Source organism: Crocuta crocuta, unplaced genomic scaffold (genome assembly GCF_008692635.1).
Source record: "Crocuta crocuta isolate KB4526 unplaced genomic scaffold, BGI_CrCroc_1.0 scaffold28, whole genome shotgun sequence".
NCBI classification, from domain to species: domain Eukaryota; kingdom Metazoa; phylum Chordata; class Mammalia; order Carnivora; family Hyaenidae; genus Crocuta; species Crocuta crocuta.
This window is the reverse complement of record NW_027533256.1, coordinates 2527219-2545324: the sequence shown is the minus strand read 5'-3', so window position 1 is coordinate 2545324 and position 18106 is coordinate 2527219. Positions and strand designations below refer to the sequence as shown.

Here is an 18106-nt window from a genome sequence, read left to right as displayed (position 1 = left end):
ATCGATGCTGAGAGGAGGCGGCCTGGCCCACCAGCACCGAGGCGTCTCCTGGAATGGGTCTCGCCTGTGCCCAGAAAGAGGACAAGGAGGCTTTGTGAGGCCCAGCTCTGACCCTCGAGGCCCTTTCAACTGGGCTGTCCCTCCCCCTCCCCCCCCCCAGCCCCCCAGAGATGGCCAGCCTCCATTTCCTGTCTCCCTTGGCCCCTTGCCTGTGAAGGCGTGGGCTCCCTGGGAGCAGATCCCTGCCTTTCTACATGGTGTCTGACCTTGGGCCACTTCTGAACCTCTCTAAGGCTCACGTTGCGAATCTTGACACTACCTGCCAGGGCGATGGCTGATGGGAGAGTTAAATGAAACCCTCTGCAAGTTACAGCACTCCATTTACGTGGGGTGCTATGGGTGAGCCCCTAATGGCCAAGAACCTGCCGCTCTGAGCCCTCAAATACCCTGTCTGCCTTCTACTCCCCTCCACCTCCCTCCAGACCTCCTAACTACTTACCCAGCTGGGCCCTGAGAGTCAAGAGGCCTAATATCACGTAAGAGCATGGATTTTAACATCACCTCTACCCGGCTTCCGACCTGGGATCTGCTCCTCTCTGACTTTCACCAAATCTTATTTGAAAAATGGGGATAAGGAGACTCACCTTACAGGTTTATTGGGACTAGGATAAAATAAGACAACCTGTGGACAGCCTTTGCCCAATACCGGGTTCCGAGAAGCTTAGCAGATAACAGAGTAACAGTAGGTAATGATATTTATTTTCACTAGTCCAGCTGGCCATGAACTTGCTGAGGCCTGGCGTATGGTTGACATATTTCCCTAGTTCCTGGCACTGATACTGATTCCTCTATTTTAAATTTTATTGCTCATTTCTAGAGGACATTGGAAGGAGGATATTAACAGACTATGTCCTTAACGTCATCTGGCCCAGAAGTTTTCCTTTGTGTGTTTTAGGCTGATTTCTGTGGTATGTGGAAATAAATTGATTTCCAAGCACTTAAGTCAATCCAGCCAGTTCATGGAGTAATTCGAGTGTTCCTTCTAAGGATTTTCTAAGAAAGCAATGGACCCTTCTACGATTAGCAGTATTTTGTCACCTTCACAATACCTCTTCGTTTATGTTTTGTTGCATAAATCACACCAAGGAAAACTAATAGTGACAAGCATCGCCTCTTTACCTCATTCCTGGCTTAACAAGGAATGCCTCTCTCCTCTCTCCTATATGCATGCGTGAACTACTTGTGTGAGGTAAAAGTTGCTATCTTGTTAAGGAAATATCCCTTTATTTTCTTTATTTCTACCTCTTAGGGTTTGTTGTTGTTTTGGGTCTAGGAGGGCTGTTTAATTTCACCAAATAATAGTTTCAGTGTTTGTTGAAACGATATGGTCATTTGATTTTTGTTTCTTTGACCTTATGACAGACACGATGGCTAGAGATTTTTCTGGAACTCCGCTTAGGAATGAATAACGATTTAATTTGTGTGTTCAGATTAGTGGCTAAAGGATGCATTAGAAGGATCCTTCATGCACAAGAAGGAGCATTAGGATATTGAGATGCCCATTTGGGAACGTACTTAAGTTTGAATTTTTCTTCGCAACCACATTAAAATTCTAAATGGGTCAGAGATTATACTTTTAAAAAAAGCTTTAGACTAGTTGGCAAAAAATATCGGAAAATATTTTTATAGTCTTGATGTGAGGAATCACAACCAAGTTGTAAACTCTAGAAGCTGTAAAAGAAAATACGGAGAAATTTGGTCACCTAATTATCTAAAATTTCTGTATGATGAAAGACACCACAAAGAAAGTTAAAGACGTTGGAAGAATGGAAAGAAACACTGCCAACATATGGAACAGGCATTGGATTAATAATCAAAATATGTAAAAAGAGGGAAAATAGAAAAAAGTATTTGACTAGGCAAATACTAAATAGCATGTAAATGAAAACAAGGTTAACATTTTTCATCGTCAAACTGTCCACATTTTAAAAGTTAAGTATCCAGGGTTGCGAAATATGCATGTCTCGCTGCTAGATCCAAGACTTCAGCCAGCCCCACTTCACAAGTATTTTATGTCAATGGCGCCCCCTGCAGCCCAACTGCATTAACTACAGGGAACATTAGTTACATTAACTACAACGGAGATGAGCGCCCCTTGGAGACATGCTCTCAGTGCCTGCCTCCCCCCGGGGGGCTTAGTGACAGTTTTTGGCATAACCAGCAAAATGTAACGGGCCCTCGAACTCCATGATTTCTTTTCCAGGAATCTAGCCTTTCAGAAACATATGAGTATGTAATGTGGGCATAAAGATACATGCAAAAGAATGTTCATTGAAGCCTGCTTTATATTGGAGAAAAAAAGGAAAGAAAGTACATGTCCATCAATAGAGGACTATCTGCACAAATAAGGGGGCATCCATTCGTGAGATATTTTGCAACTCTTCAAACGAATGAAGTGGATTTCTGTGTCCTAACGGAACGATCTTCAAGATTTAATGTTCTGACTGAGGTAAACACGAATGTGAAAGCAACCTCGCCCCCCAATATCAATTATTCAATCCCGGGGCGCCTGGGTGGCTTAGTCAGTTAAGCGTCCGACTTTCGCTTAGGTCATGATCTCGCGGTTCGTGGGTTCCAGCCCCGCGTTGGGCTCTGTGCTGACTGCCAGCTCAGAGCCTGGAGCCTGTTTCAGTCTGTGACTCCCTCTCTCTCTGACCCTCCCCTGCTCACGCTGTCTCTCTCTCTCTCCTAGAAATAAATAAAACATTTAAAAAAAATTATTCAATCCCATGTAGGCACGTTTGTGTCTGATAATGCATGCATGAGGAAGTGGAAGAGTCCACAATGGCTGAGAGATCTGGACTGGAACGGCTGCACCAGGGAAGGCGGTGACAGGGAGGGCGATCGGGTTTACTCTACACACTCTAGTAGTTTGTGACTCTACCACTAGTACACGTGTTGTTTTCTCTGCAGGTTCAAAATAGGAAGTAGCCCACTTGGTCCGAGCTCTTGAGAATCCCTGTGGCTTTGGCTGTTCTTTGACACCTTCCCACCTGGCTAAACTGCTGAGGAATGTCCTACGGAGTGTGAGATACAGTTGGCATTCTGAAATGGATTTTTCTGAGCCGGCTCCTCTGGGCATCCTAACCCCCATGATAGCTTTTTAGAAAATCTTAGATCCTAAGTCTCTGTGCGAGATCTGCTGACTCAGAACAGGAATTTCTGTGCCTGTGGCTATTACCTGGGGAAGGAAGTGACGAGGGAGGGTCCGGGAACCGGAAGACACAGGAGCAGCCTGGATGTGCAAGGGCGCCAGTGATCCTGCCTCCCCCCCCCCCCCCCCCCCCCAAGTGGGGACGCCTGATGGATCAAGGTGTGTTCCTGGGCAGGCCCGGCCCTCAAAGCTCTGCAGAGCAGACGATAGGGCTACAGCCTTCATTTCTTGTTTTCACTAGACGTTACCTTTTCTGGCACTTTTTGGGTGGGTGACTATTGTGTTCTAAACTGGAGGGCAGGTGGAGATTTGAAGTTCACCGAAAAACTCACCCACCTCTTATTCTGGGTTTGCTCAGATGGAGAAAGAAAACCCGGCTTTCAGGGACAGTGTGAAAGTAGATCTTTATTTAAGGATAAATACATAAACTCTGGCCTGCGGAGGCGGTAGAAGTAGATTCAAATCCTGACTCCGCATTTATCAGCCACGTGACTACCGGCAAGGTTCTTAAGCTCTCTGAGCCTCGATGTCCTGATCTGCAGAATGGATGTAACGATATGCTCTCCCCGGGAGTGGCAGTGAAGATCAGAGAATCGATTGAAGCTGAGCTGTGGGTTATTAATATTAGGGCGATTCCTAGACCATGGACTCCTGGAGGCAGACATATATGATGCTGAGAATTTTCTCTCTCCTCCCTTGTCCAGAGCTTACCTAACACTTACCTAGTACAGACCTGAAGTATCTGCCAAACACCAGTTGAGTTTGATTCTATGAGAGGCTCTGCGTCTTTCCTTGCCTTCAAGCCATTTCCCAAGTCTGTACGTTGTAGAGGGCAATGCAAACTAAGTGTTGTCTACATACTGGCAAATCATTCCGGTGATAGGGTTCGACTCTCCCTCTCCGCGTGGGAGAAGCCGGTCTCGTGTCCACTTGTACCTTCTTCCCAGTGTCCCAGGCCCGTGTCTGTTCTCGGACTGGGTGTCACCTCTTACTCGTTCCCTCCTTAATAGTGAGTGAAATAAAATCTGCAGCCAGCACAGCTCACTTTGTATCTGTATGAAACTCACGATTTTACCTTTTTCTGAAAAGTGTCTGTTAACATCGCTGCTACCTGTCAGCAGAACGGGAAGTGCCTACGAAAGGCAGACGCCACCACTGAGGCTCTCTCAGGGCCCCATGTCTGCTCTAATTAATTACTTATTCGTAGGTGGACTGACGAAAGCTTCCGCACTCGGTGCGTTCGGGGTCCGGGTGCTGCGCTGAGCTGTGGGTGACACCGAGGAAGGCGCGGCCCCTACGCTTCGGTCTGCGGGTCTGTGAGATGGGTTNCTGGCCGGGCCGGCCCTGCTCCGCGCCGCCGGTGAGTGGGGCCGGGCCCGAGTGGAACCGAGGGGGAGGGAGAGCGGAGGGATGGAGAAAGGGGCGACCGCCCGGGGACGGGGGTGGGAAAGAGACGTGAGAGCGACCGAAAGAGGAAGGCGGGAGAGAGACCCGACGCCCCCAGGACAGAGAGGAGCCGGGCATCGCAGGGGAGGGGGAGGGCAAGTCTGCGGAGTGAGCACACATTCTCCCCAGTACACCCCCCCCCAACCCTTACCCCCTCCACCGAGGACCTGTGGAAGGCGTCTGGGCCTGGGTTGACGGGCAGGGCACTCCCTGGGAAGCTGAGTTCCGGCGGACAATGACCCAGGCCTGGCCCGGCAGAACCAGCGCGCGGGCAGGCGGCCCTAGGAGAAAGGCCACTGCTTCACCTGCCAAGATCTTCCCGTGAGCCGCCTTGGGCCGGGGTTTTGGTGGGGGGGGAGGGAGAGGCCCTCTGGCTGGCCGCAGGCTGGGGTCCTTGCCTTGCACTGCCCCCTCTACCTTCCCCGGGGAGAGTCAAGCAGGGGGTACACCCAGATGCTCTCTCTTCCACCCCCAGATTCTGCACGCTCTGTGTACTTCCCTCCCATGTACCCCTGTCTCCGCAGTCCCCAGCCAGAGGGAGCTGGCGCCCATCCCAGCAGTGCAGGTGAGGGGAAGGCTCAGGCCTCACAGTGGTGCCCCCCAGAGGCCCCACGAAGCACCCAAGCCTGCTACCCCCTGTAGGCAGGCCCTTGCCCCCACCAGGCTGCTTGCCCATCAGCCGGGAGCCAGTGGACATGAATCACATAGGCTAAGCGCCCTGAACTAGGAAGGAAGCCTCCCAGGCCAGTGCCTTTCAGGGCACAGCCAACTGTGGGTGGGAGCACCCAGGGGCAGGGTGGAGGCCGTGCTGGTCCTGGGCAGCCCCTGGCTGAGAAGGTTGAGTAAGTTGCCTTACCTCTGTGAGCCTGCTTCCTCCTGTGTAAGTTGGGGCAAATGATACCCTCCCTGCCAAGCTGGCTGTAGAGACTGAATGAAAGGAGAAGTGCCCAGCACGGAATGCAACACACAGGGGCTCCCTCTCTCATCCCCTCAGCTCCATTGATCTTTCTGAGCCTCAGTTTCCCCACCTACTAATTAAGGAGGACCCACAATGCCTCCTCATGGGCTGTGTGCGAAGTGGCTGGGACTGTGTTCAGCACAGAGACTGTAGAGCCGAGCCCACGGGGCATGGCCTTCTTTCCCCCTTCCTCCCCCCCCTTCTCCTGGAGTCCCCCCGCCCCCAGGAGCTGAGGGCACAAAGCTAAGTCTGTGCTCCCCCAGAAGAAGGAGCTGGCCACCACCCACAAGTGGCTGACTTTATTGTGGCCCCGGTAGTCATGACCAGTATATGCGCTTAATTTAAAACCATTTTTAAACATTCCTTCTGATTATGCGTGCTCATTGCTACGGATCTTTTAAAAAGGGGGAAAGTATAAATGTCTGAATGTAATCTCACATCGAGTTCACACAGTTTTGTGTATAATCTTTAAGAGTTCAGACAATTTACCGCTGTTTTTCTTGTCGTTTGACGATGAAATCTCTTGGGTGTGAAGGCAGAACAGCATGGTGAAGCCCCAGGTTCCTGCCATGCTGATTCGGCGAGTATCGATTCGTGGCCTGTCTTGCTTCCTCAATCACCCCATATTCTGTCCCCTCCCTCCAATAATTTTTAAGGAAACGCCAGGCACCATATATTTTCATCCATAATATTTCCTTAAGTATCTCTAAAAGATAAGTAATCTTTTTATTTTTCTTTTAAGTTTCACTTATTTAAATAATCTGTATACCCAGTATGGGGCTTGAACTCACAACCCTAAGATCAAGAGTCATATGTACTCCATGGGGTGCATGGGTGGCTCAGTCGGTTAAGCAGCTAACTTCAGCTCAGGTCATGATCCTATGTTCTGTGAGTTCGAGCCCCGCATCGGGCTCTGTGCTGACAACTCAGAGCCTGGAGCCTGCTTTGGATTCTGTGTCTCCCTCTCTCTCTGCCCCTCCCCTGCTTGTGCTCTGTCTCTGTCTCTCCTTCAAAAATAAATAAATAAACATTTAAAAAATTTCTTTAAAGTCATATGCACTCCTAACTGAGCCAGCCAGGTGCCCCAAAGATAAGTAATATTTTAATAAATATAACTGCAATACCATTATCATACCCTAAAAAGGGATGAAAATTTCTTAATATATATTGTCAAATATCCACTTCCCCCATCGTGTCATGTTGTTCCATTTGGTTCTGTTTTATCCATATAAGGTGCACAGGTTGCTTTTGGCTGACATGTCAGTTACGTTTCNAAAACAGCTGTTTTGTTTTGTCCTACAAAGTTTTTCCACATTTAGGTTTTGGCTGATTGCATCCGCTGGGAGTCATTTAAATGTTCTCTCGCCTGTATTATCTATAAACTGGTAGATCTGGAAACGTTTGCGGTTCTGCAAGAAGATGTTAAGATGGTTTGTTGTTTTAATTTGTATTTCTTTGGTTATACTGAGGTTGAACTTTTTCTTTAAATGCATATTGGTCATTTCTACTAATTCTTGTGAATTGTCTCAGGTTTTCAATTGTGGTACTGCGATTTCTCATACTGACCTGCAAAAGCAAACTGCTTCGGATACTTATAAGAGCCCTTCTTAAAAGTTAAAGTTTCTGCTGAGTTCCTTTCCTGTTTTCCCATCAGAGAGATCTACACTCCTAGAGCCTGGTTCTTTTACCAATTGTCACCCATGACTTGGGGCCCTTTGGGCATGCTCTCATTGTCCTCCTGTGTTCTAGGTGCCCGTGGATGTCTGTCTTCCACTGGGTTCTGCTTTCTGCTTCAAGTGAAAGAGGAAGATGCTGAAGGGCTGAGGGTCATGGCATTTCTTCCTATAAAAATGGGTATCATGGGAGCAAACCACTAAGACGATTCAATCCCAGGCACACATTTGGGCTCTTATGGGGCCCCAGACAGCTGCAAAGGTCATGGAAACAAACCCTCCTTGCCTCATACCTGTCCAGACCCTCATTTTGTAACTATGTCCAAGCGTATTTGCTTGCCAAACGATAGGCGAGTTGAGAGTTGGGCTAGGAAAGCGACTTTATTTGGAAAGCCAGCAACCCGGGGAGATGGTGAACTGTTGTCCCAAAGAACCACCTCTCAGAGCATGAGAGTCAAGCTTGTTCTGTCTTAGGAAGAAGGGCAACAGGGAGAAGGTTGGAGTCAGAAGGTGACTGTTATCTGCAGATGTTGAAAACAGTTGCGAAACTTCTTTGCCCTTGGTCGGTTGATCTTTGCATGTAGAAATCTGGCCGTGTCGTTCCTGTAACTCTTAAACGTAGCGGAGTCATTTTCTGTATTTCTTCGAATGGGGTAGGTTTCAGGTCAGAAAGCAGTTTTTGCAAATCTCAGTTGTACGCAAATTCCTCCATGGTTAACATGCCTGTGTGCAGGGCTAAGCAAACATTTCTAAGCTATAGGTTAGGCAAGGGACATAAAAGCAATATGGAGTCAGACATGCTAAGTTTCTTCCCGTTACCTTTCACAGAGGAGGCAGCTATGACCTTGAGATGGGAGGCCCTGAACTTACACAAGGTCACATGACTGCCCGTGCAGTCTAGACCGTGTCGGGCAGATAGGATTCAAATCCTCTCCCTACCACCTACCAACTATGTAATCTTGGGCATGTTACCCAATCTCTTTGATCTTCAGTTTTCTAATTTGTTAAAACGTGACGTAAGAGTACTGAGCTCATCGTAGAGCCAAATGAGATAATGTACGGAAGCACCCAACACAGAGCTTAGCACATAATGAGTGATCACTAACTGATAGGAGCTTCACATACGGAACATGGCTGTGCCCATTGAAAAGGTGAAGAAACCAAGAATCCAGTGAGTGGGACTGGCTTGCTAAAGAGCCAGAGAGCCAGTCAGCCCCCAGCCCTTTGTGTCCTTGTTGGAGAAGCCCCTCCCCGGCATCCCGTGCACCCCCACCTAGGTGTATTCCCAGAGCAGATGCCTCTCCTTCCTGAGAACTGGTCTATGGATCCAGCAGAGCCCTGGCTCCGTGTGGAGAGGCAGAGCCCCGGGGAAGCTTTCTCTGGTAGATGCCCTCCATGCCATTTGTACATCGCTTGGCAGTTCCAAGGGCAGGAGTCCCTTTAATCAACACACCAGTCCTGCCAAGTAGACCTGGCAGGGCCACTCCCTCCCGGTCTGAAAGAGAGGCAAAGAGCATCATCAGGAAGTCTCAGAGGTGGGGCTGCGTCTCTGACTCCCAGCCCTGTATGCTTCTCACGGTGCACAGAGAGAGGTTTATTCTGAATGGCTTCTTACACCTTCTCCATCTTGGGGGATTTTGGAATGTTCTAGTACACTATAGCCCCGCAGACTAAAAAGCCTGGTATTCCAAGATAGAAGGGATCAGGGTTCCCTGATAGCCCTGACCACCAGCCGGCCTACCTCTGAACTCACACATGAGAAAATGAATAAATACATGTGAAGTTGAGGGGGAATGGGGGCCTTTGTTCTAGTAGCTTAGCTTACCTACTGCAGCCAGATACTGGATGTACTGGAAATGACGTTGATGTGTTCTCAGAGTGATCAGCAAGGCTCAGATCCCCATTTGGAACAAAGACCAGAGATGAAGGGAGATAGGAGGGCATGTCTCTCCCAAACACGTGCCTCAGAATCTGAGCTCTTTCTTGCGGGGCTCAAGGGTCTCTCTCCTGGTTCAGCCAGAGCAGTCCCACATACTGGAATTCTTCATATAATTGTTTGAAAAGAGTATTCTCCTGCTTAAAACACTTTTTTTCAACCACTGGTGGTTTTAAATGAATCACAAATTTTAATACGAATATTAAATGTGGTCAATTTTATTATTCTGTTATGTGGCATGTGGGCAAATATAATTAACCTCTAACCGATGGACATTGCTGGTCAAAGTGGAGTGTGTCTTTGACAAATCAGAAGGCGCAGCAATCTTTGGGGTCTCCTCTGAGAAATTACGTGTCATCCCAGAAATCCTTCGAGTTGTGCATGCTTTCATGGTGTTTGAGTCTCAGACAAGAAAGGTCCCCTATGCCTGTAAGTGGGAGGGGCCATACTTCCTGCCTCAGAGGATGGGGACCCAGTGGCCATGTCTCTTTAACTGGAGAAGTTAGCTCAGCATCTCCGCTGGGCCTCCGGCCTCCACCACAGCCTGCTCTCACCAGCTCGCTGGGTTCCACCCATGGCTGCCATCCAAGGTGCTCAGAGGCCCTGAGTGGGAGCCAGGCCAGGGAAAACAGCCCTGCATCCAAGAAGGTCCATTTCCCAACTGGTCGGCGCAGGGAGGGTGGGAGCAGAGAAAGGAAGGGAACGTGGGGACCCCCAGCCTTGGCTTGGCGAGCACGCTCCTGGTAACCCTTCAGCCTTCCCCACTCTGGAGTGTCCCCACAGCCCCATGAGGCAGGCATTATCCTGAGCCCCTTTCTACTGCCGGGGAAGCTCAGAGACACGGAAGACACCCAGCCTTTGTCTTGCTGGAGCTTCTGATCCAAGAAGCAATTTGTCCTTTACCCACAACGGTTCTGCCCTGGTAGCTCATTTTGGAGGCCTCTGAGCAGGCTCTGAGATTTGTCTTCAGCATCCCCAAGGAGCCACATGGGGGTGGCGGTGGGTCAGGCCTTCCCACCCCGAGGTAGCAAAGGAGGCTGCAGAGGCTCAGGGAGGAGAGGTAAGCTTCCCACAGGCCCACACCAATTGGTGGCTGGGGGCCGTGAGAATGGGGGTCCCCAGCATGTTGGGGGCCCTCGTGCAGCGAGGTCAGGGCTGAGTGAGGGGCCCACACGGCAGGGAGGGGGCAGCTGCGTGGGCCCCGAGGCAGCTTTCTGTCTCAGATGGGCTCGCAGGGAGGGCGGGATGAGCTCCCGGCCAGCCGTGCTTCGGAGCCCGGGACGCAGCCCTGTCCAGATGCGAGGGATTAGTGCCGGGTGGTGTGGAAAGCAGCTCCAGCCTGTCCTTTTCCCCAGAGGGCTGCTGAGGCCAAGTCAGACCTCATCGCAGACTCGTCCAAAACAGGATGTTTCAGGCCAGCCGAGGGGAGTAGGTTCGTGGTATTCACGGCCTACGGGGCGGGCAGATCCTCACACTTGGCCAGCCGGGTCCGACTGCTTCCCCGGGGCCCACGCTGGGTCTGGGAGAGGGCAGGCGAGGCTCTGGGAGAGACTTGGCCAGAGGCCCATGGGCAGAGCCTATGGAGGAAGTGGGTGGATGCAGACCTGGTCACGGATAGTCCTCCCTGTGGGGAAAAGCAGCTCTTCTTGGCCCCCAGGAAGCCCTTCCTCTCTAGAGTGAGCTCCCCAGTTCTTTCAGCTGAGACAGATGAGTCTAACTTTCGAGTCCCTTCAGCGTGGCCGCCTCTAGACCTGCTTCTGCCTATCAAGGACCCAGAACGGAGCACAACCACCCGGGGGGGGGGGCCCCTCAGACAACCCCCTCCCTCGTCCCGAACCTTTCCCATCTGTGCACGTGGCCCCACGATGGCTTCTGCCTTTGGGTAACAACCCTAGCAGACGACTGGCTTTTATTATGGAAAATTTCAAACCATATATACAAGAGTAGAGAGCTTAGTGGGATAAACTCCAATGTCCCCATCACACAATTTCAACAATTATCAATTTCGGCCAGTCTTGTTTGGCCACCCGTGTCCCCCCACCCACTCCGAGGCCTGGATTACTTTGAAGTGAATCCAAGACATCATAGCATTTCATCTCTAAATATTTCAGTATGGATCTTGAAAAGACTCCCTTTAAAAAACATTACCAGTCCTCACTTCAGCCGCACATATACTAGAAAAAAATAACCAAAGTACCATGGTAATGTCTCCCCCCATCCCCTAAGTCAACAAGACCATTGTCTGTTCTTAAATTTTTGTTTAATGTTTATTTATTTTTGAGAGACAGAGACAGAGCACAAGCAGGGGAGGGGCAGAGAGAGAGGGAGTTACAGAATCCAAAGCAGGCTCCAGCCTCTGAGCTGTCAGCACAGAGCCCGACGCGGGGTTTGAACCCATGAAGTGTGAGATCATGACCAAAGTCAGACGCTGAACTGACTGAGCCACCCAGATGCCCCAAAACCATTGTCTTTTGAAGAGGCTTTTCTAAGCTCAGTGGAGGGAAATAATGAAAAGTAAGATGTAGAAACAAATTGATCTCTGTAAAAGATGCTCAGAGTGAAAGGAAATTTTGTCTCTGCTGTTAGTTCTCATCCCTAAGCGGAAGAGTTGGGATCCAGGGAGAGTTGGAACAGGAAAATCTCAGGACGCGGAGCCTCTGGCGGAGAGATCCAGAAGGCCAGCTTGCTGCGGTGGGATCAGGAGGAGGGTGCTAGGGGTCCAGTCATTTGCTAACTGTATGACCTTGGGCAGGTCACTCAACCTGTCAGAGTTATACGTTCATCACCAGCAAAATGGCTCACCATCTCCATGCTCACCTCAAGAACTGCCAGCCTTCTGGGGGACTCTCTATGTCCCCTTGGGCAATCCAGCCAATGCTCGGGTCTTACAACAGTTTTACACCTAGATCGATCTAGTCCAAGAACTCTTTGGCCCCATCTATACCTCAGATGCCCATACCCTCTCTGCAGACTCCCAGCTTCCACTCCATCCAGCCACCTATCCTGGGCACTCCCGGCCTGTTGGGAGATACACTGTGGGACTGGTGTTTCCAGAGCGCCTCCCGGAGTCGGGTCCTTCTGCACGGCCCTCCTCCTTCTCCTTATCTCCTTTTGAAGTCCTCTCTGTATTTGGGCCCCCTCCCCAGGGGTCTGCTGATAAAGCGGCTCGAAAAAACAGACAAGAACAGAAACAGGCCATTGGCTGTGTTTTCCATGACATAAATGCTCCCACCGCGCCTCCCATTTTACTGGCTGCGTTTAACACTCCCCTCCACACCCCTGTACAGAATCCCTGAAAGCTTTGCAGCTAGCTGTCTCTTTCACAAGCCGATGTGTATGACCAGCAGATGAGTCCCCTCTTACTTTACAGAGTGAACAGAAGCCGGCAGGTGAGAATTCACTCAACTTCTTGGCCCGTTGAGTAAAAGTCTATCTACCATTTCTGCTGTGTCCTCTCTCCTCTGCTCAGTTCTTTTTTGTTTTGCCTTTTTCTTTTTTAAATAATTTACTTATTTATTTTTTTTAATTTACATCCAAGTTAGTTAGCATATAGTGCAACAGTGATTTCAGGAGTAGATTCCTTAATGTCCCTCCCCCACTTAGCCCCTCCCCCTTCCCACAACCCATCCAGCAACCCTGTTTGTTCTCTATATTTAAGAGTCTCTTGTGTTTTGTCCCCCTCCCTTTTTTATATTATTTTTGCTTCCCTTCCCTTATGTTGATCTGTTTTGTATCTTAAAGTTCTCATAGGACTGAAGCCATATGATATTTGTCTTTCTCTGCCTATTTTCACTAAGCTTAATACCCTCTAGTTCCATCCATGTAATTGCAAATGGCAAGATTTCATTCTTTTTTTTTCTTTTACATTTTTTATTTATTTTTTGAGAGAGTGAGACAGAGCATGAGCAGGGAGGGTTAGAGAGAGAAGGAGACACAGAAACTGAAGCAGGCTCCAGGCTCTGAGCAAGCATTCAGCACAGAGCCCGACGCAGGGCTTGAACCCATGAACCGTGAGATCATGACCTGAGCTGAAGTCGGACGCCCAACAACTGCGCCACCCAGGTGCCCCAATTTCATTCTTTTTGATTGCCAAGTAATACTCCATTGTGTATATGTACCACATCGTCTTTACCCATTCATCCATCAGTGGACACGTGGGCTCTTTCCATACCTTGGCTATTGTTGATAGCACTGCTATAAACACTGGGGTGCATGTGGCCCTTCGAAACAGCACATCTGTATCCCTTGGATAAATAGTACAATTGCTGGGTCGTAGGGTAGTTCTGTTTTTAATTTTTGGAGGAACCTCCATGCTGTTCTCCAGAGTGACTGCACCAATTTGCATTCCCAGTCCTTTGCTCAGTTCTTTCCTTCAGGCTATAAGTGTGGTTGTTTCTTCCATTTAAAATAGTAGAAATGACAAGAGACATTCTGCAGACCATGTGATCTGATCTCCCTTCCTTCACAGCCAAGCTTCATAAAAAATGTTTTCAGGCTCTAAGTTTCCACCTTCTGACCTCTCTTGCCTTCTCATCCCACAGCATCTTGGCTTTGCTTTGCCTCCACGACTGTGAGAACAGGGCTGGGGTGGAATTTGGCAGTGGCTTTCCCATCGCTTTGTTTTTCGATCCTTATCTTGCTAGACTTCCCTGCTGCTTTAGGCCATGTGGGCCGCTTCATCCTCAGGGAAGCTCCTTCCTTCTCTTTGTTTCTGGGACAGGGGCCTTCTTCCAGACTGTCTGCATTCTCCAAGGTTCCGGCCAACTCTGATGCCTCACAGGTTTCTCAGGGTCACCGACACAAAACCCAAGCTCAGAACCTTCTGGTGTGATGGCGGGTGGTGCCAGAAGGAACCAAGGAGGAACCAACATTGGGGAGAAAAATGATGCACCAAGAGCCAGACAGGTTGGACCTCGGGTCTCCCACTTAACTAGCTGTGTGACATAGGACACAGCATTTTACCCCTCTGCATCAACTGGGGATAATAAATAGGTTGTTGTAAGGATCGAATGAGTTCACACACTTGTTTAGCGGACAATGTGGTACACAGTAAGTACTCATCAAATGTCCGGTATTAATAACTTGGTCACCAATGTCAGTGTGATGACTAAAATACCTCCCACTCATCCTCTCTATTCCTACTGCCTCCCCTCATCACTTCCCACATGGACGGATTCCTGCAATAACTTCCTGCCTTCAAAGACAAATCCCTCCGATCCATTCTCTGTACTTAAAAAATTCACATAGGACCATGTGACTCTTGTGTTGAAATAAACCCCAAGATGCGCACTGTGGTTGGCTTATTAGGGCCTCTGGCTTCTTTTCCATGACCTAGCGTCCTCGAGTCCACCCTCTACTTTCCAGCCACACCAGCTCCCTGAGGGTTTGCACACGGAACCATGCTGTTGTATGCCTCTCTCTTTGCCCACGCCATACTCTTTGTCTGGAACCTTGGCTCCCTTCCTTACCCTACGCAGTTCAGGCAGCACATTCTTGAAGCAGCCCACCTGGGTATGGAAGTCACCATGGCCATAGAGACAAGCAAGTGACTGGGGCAGCACCCTCCCCTTCTGTCCCACATTGAGCCTTCCATTGCTTCTCTGTGACTGTTTTCAGGACCCACCTCACGGAGCCCTGTGCTTTACAGGACTCTCTGGTGTTACAGGGAATGGTGACAAGGCTTGTTTTTCCACAGCAGCTGAACCCTTCGTGCCCTCCCGTGGAGACCCAGCTTGGAACACAGGGTGTGACAGACACATGGCTGTCCACGACCGTTTAGACATCATAGAGGAGGTAATCAGGGTGACTTGGGAAAACATACAGATTCAGGACCACCTGGCAGGCTGGTAGCCTTTTTTTTTTTTTTTTTTTTTTTGAGAGGGAGAGACAAGATGCGAGCGAGGGAGCGGCAGAGAGTGAGGGAGACACAGAATCTGAAGCAGGCTCTAGGCTCTGAGCTGTCAGCAGAGGGCCCCATGCAGAGCTCGAATTCATGAACTGCGAGATCATGACCTGAGCAGAAGTTGGATGCTTAACCAACTGAGCCACCCAGGCGCCCCCCAGGCTGGTAGATTTATAGGGCTCAGGACAATCTTGCTTTGGAAAATCAGAAAACCTCACGCCAATCCTGCTCTGCGACCGCTGTGTTAAACATCTCCCTGCCCCATCTGGGCTCTGACCAGCTCTCATAGACCTTGCTCCCCATGGGCAGGGGGCAGGGGGAGGGCTTGTTTACATCCAGCTAGAGATCGCCACATAATTACACAATGAGATGGTGGAAATTGAGTCTCTGTGTTTTGTTATACAGCCACGGTTTGTAACTGGGGAGGGGGGGGGGGGGGAGCCTATAAACTTGTGTGGGAAAAAATTACACTTTTTTTTCACAAACCTCTGACTGAAATTTAGCATTCCAATTCACTATAGACAACAAGCCATAGTAGTACTAACAGTACTGTGACTTTGTTCTCAATAGAAATCAGGTAATTTCACTCCATGATAGTTGTTGTGAATATATCAAGACATCATTCATCCTTATCAGCATGTCATACAGTACTTGTTAGACCTGATGTTAGATCGTGTTATTTCATAAGTTAATAAGTACATACATTTTTACACCAAAGATTTACTTTTTAGTACTTGAATAGTATTTTAATGCACTTGGCGTCCTTGGAAATCCTATATGCTTTATTTTTTTTTTCAGTTGAAGTTTTTTTCTGAGAAGGGGGTCTGTAGTTCACCAGACTGCTAATGAGATTCATTCACGGAAAGGTTAGGAACCCTGGATAAAGGACGTTTCAAAATCCCAAACCTGTCATTCGGCAGAGTTGCCACCAGGGGGCGGGGCGACAAAACAAATGTGGGCTCCCAGTGGCGAAGTCCGGAAAGGAAAAAGGGGAAAAAAGGAGGGTTGCTCCCGGTCAAACCTGTTGTGACTGGGTGAATCGCCTAGTGCCAGAGCCAGCAGCGGCCTTAGAGAACGAAGCCCTAGGATTCTGTCTGTCATCTGGGGAATGGCGAGGCCGGCAGCGGCAGAGCCTGAACCAGGAGGACCCAGTTCTCCCCCCACTGCGCCCCACTGGGTCGCCGCGTGCCCCTTGGGATGTGGCCGATGGAGCAAGACCCGGCTCCACTCTCGTGCCCACTACTGCCCCCCCTGCTCCCCCATGCCCCCTCCCATCCCTCTCGCTCTAGACGGTGGAGAAGACGGTGGAGCACCTGGAGACAGAAGTGAAAGGCTTGCTGGGTCAGCTGGAGGAGCTGGCCTGGAACCTGCCCCCGGGGTCCTTCAGCCCGCCGACCCCCGACCTCTTCGGAGACGGTGAGCAGCTCGGTAGCAGAGAGGACAGCCTCGGGCGGGGGGCGGGGAATGGCTGCCCACCGCACAGGTGTGGCCTGGAGAGGCCTCGGGTCAGAGTGGGGAGGCACCCCCCCCCCCCCGGTCACCCCCTCCCCNTCGCCCCGAATATTCTCTGCCCTCGCCCCCACCTGGAGGCGCTGCAGCCTCTGCACCTGGGTCCCACCTAGTGCCACCCAGGCAGAGTGGCCGCCTCCTCCCCAGCCATCTTCCTGCCTCAACGCCCCTGGTCTCCTTGCAGGGAAGCACTCCCGCACCACCCCAGAGCACCACCCCAGAGCCCTCTGCGGGGCAGGAGTTGGGGGGGTGCTGGGAGCGGGGCAGCTGGGGGCCGCCAGCACTCTCCGAGCTGTCCCCTCTCTTTCAGATGGCTTTGGAGCACCCGAGCCCGAGCTGCCCGGCAGCTGGAAGTGACACCCCGTGACTGCCTTCCTTCCTCAGCCTTGTGCAAAATAAAAGCTACTCCCTTGGCCCTTTCTGTGTCTGTGACAGTGACCCTGTAGCCACAGCCCCTTCTGTCTGCTCCCAGGCCCCGAGGCCCACATCGCCCTGCAGGCTCAGGCCTGGGAGACCTGGGTGGGCTGCTTCTGCCCTCCTTATTCATAGGGGCAGACAGGACAGGGGTTGGGTCAGAGGTGAGGCACGTGAGGCCCAGACCTGTAAGGGGACACAGCAGAAGGGCCCTTTGAGGAGCCTCACTACTCAGAATGTGGCCACAGATAAGCAGCAGAGGGAGCCTGTCACAAAGGCGGAATTTGGGGCCCAGCCCAGCCCCCCTGAATCAGAATCTACACTCCAGTGAGATCCCTAGGGGACAGGTGTGCAGATTTGTGTGCGATTTTAAATATTTTCTATTGAGGTGAAATTCACACAACATAAGTTTCAAATTTTTAACCATTTTAAACTGTACAAATTCAGTGACTCCACACTGTTGTACACTAACTGCAGAACATTTTCATCACCCCCAAAAGAAACCCCATACCTACAAGCAGTCACTTTTTTTCTAATGTTTATTTTTTCTCTTTGAGAGAGAGCAGGACAGAGTGTGAGGGGGAGGAGGGGCAGAGAGAGAGAGGGAGACACAGAATCCGAAGCAGGCTCCAGGCTCCGAGGTATCAGCATGGAGCCTGACGCAAGGCTTGAACCAACGAACCTCAAGATCGTGACCTAGGCTGAAGTTGGATGCTTAACCGACTAAGCCACCCAGGCGCCCCCCAAGCAGTCACTTTCTACTCTCCCTCCCACCTTCCCTCAGAAGCCACTAGTATTTCTGTCTCTATGGACATTTTATATAAACAGAATCATTATATGCGGCCTTTGTGTCAAACTTTTTTTTTTACCACTGAGCATAATGCTTTTAAGTGTCGTCCGTATCGTAGCATGTGTGAGTACTTGATTCCCGTGTAGCTGAATAATAGTCTGTCATATAGATGTGCCACATTTAACTCATGTATCATTTGATGGACATTTGGGTTGTCTGTACGTTTTGGCTATTATGAATCACACTAAGAATATTTATGTGTAA

The 18106-nt window shown here is 50.0% G+C and overlaps 1 protein-coding gene across 1 annotated transcript; it reads left to right on the top strand.

The window, feature by feature from the left end:
* Nucleotides 1-3363: 3363 nt before the first annotated feature.
* PLAC9 (placenta associated 9) lies at nucleotides 3364-17894 on the top strand. The gene is made up of 6 exons (XM_077746450.1): nucleotides 3364-3373; nucleotides 4496-4526; nucleotides 5185-5225; nucleotides 14923-15020; nucleotides 16419-16545; nucleotides 16949-17894. Exons 1-6 carry the CDS (start codon nucleotides 3364-3366, stop codon nucleotides 16993-16995), a joined length of 354 nt encoding a protein of 117 aa, XP_077602576.1. The 3' UTR covers nucleotides 16996-17894.
* The last annotated feature ends 212 nt before the right edge of the window (nucleotides 17895-18106 follow it).

Coding starts and splice junctions, on each gene's coding strand:
- PLAC9 (XM_077746450.1), top strand. Junction 5,226..14,922: donor CGCCCATCCCAGCAGTGCAG/GTGAGGGGAAGG, acceptor GTTTTTCCACAG/CAGCTGAACCCTTCGTGCCC. Junction 15,021..16,418: donor GTTTAGACATCATAGAGGAG/GTAATCAGGGTG, acceptor CTCTCGCTCTAG/ACGGTGGAGAAGACGGTGGA.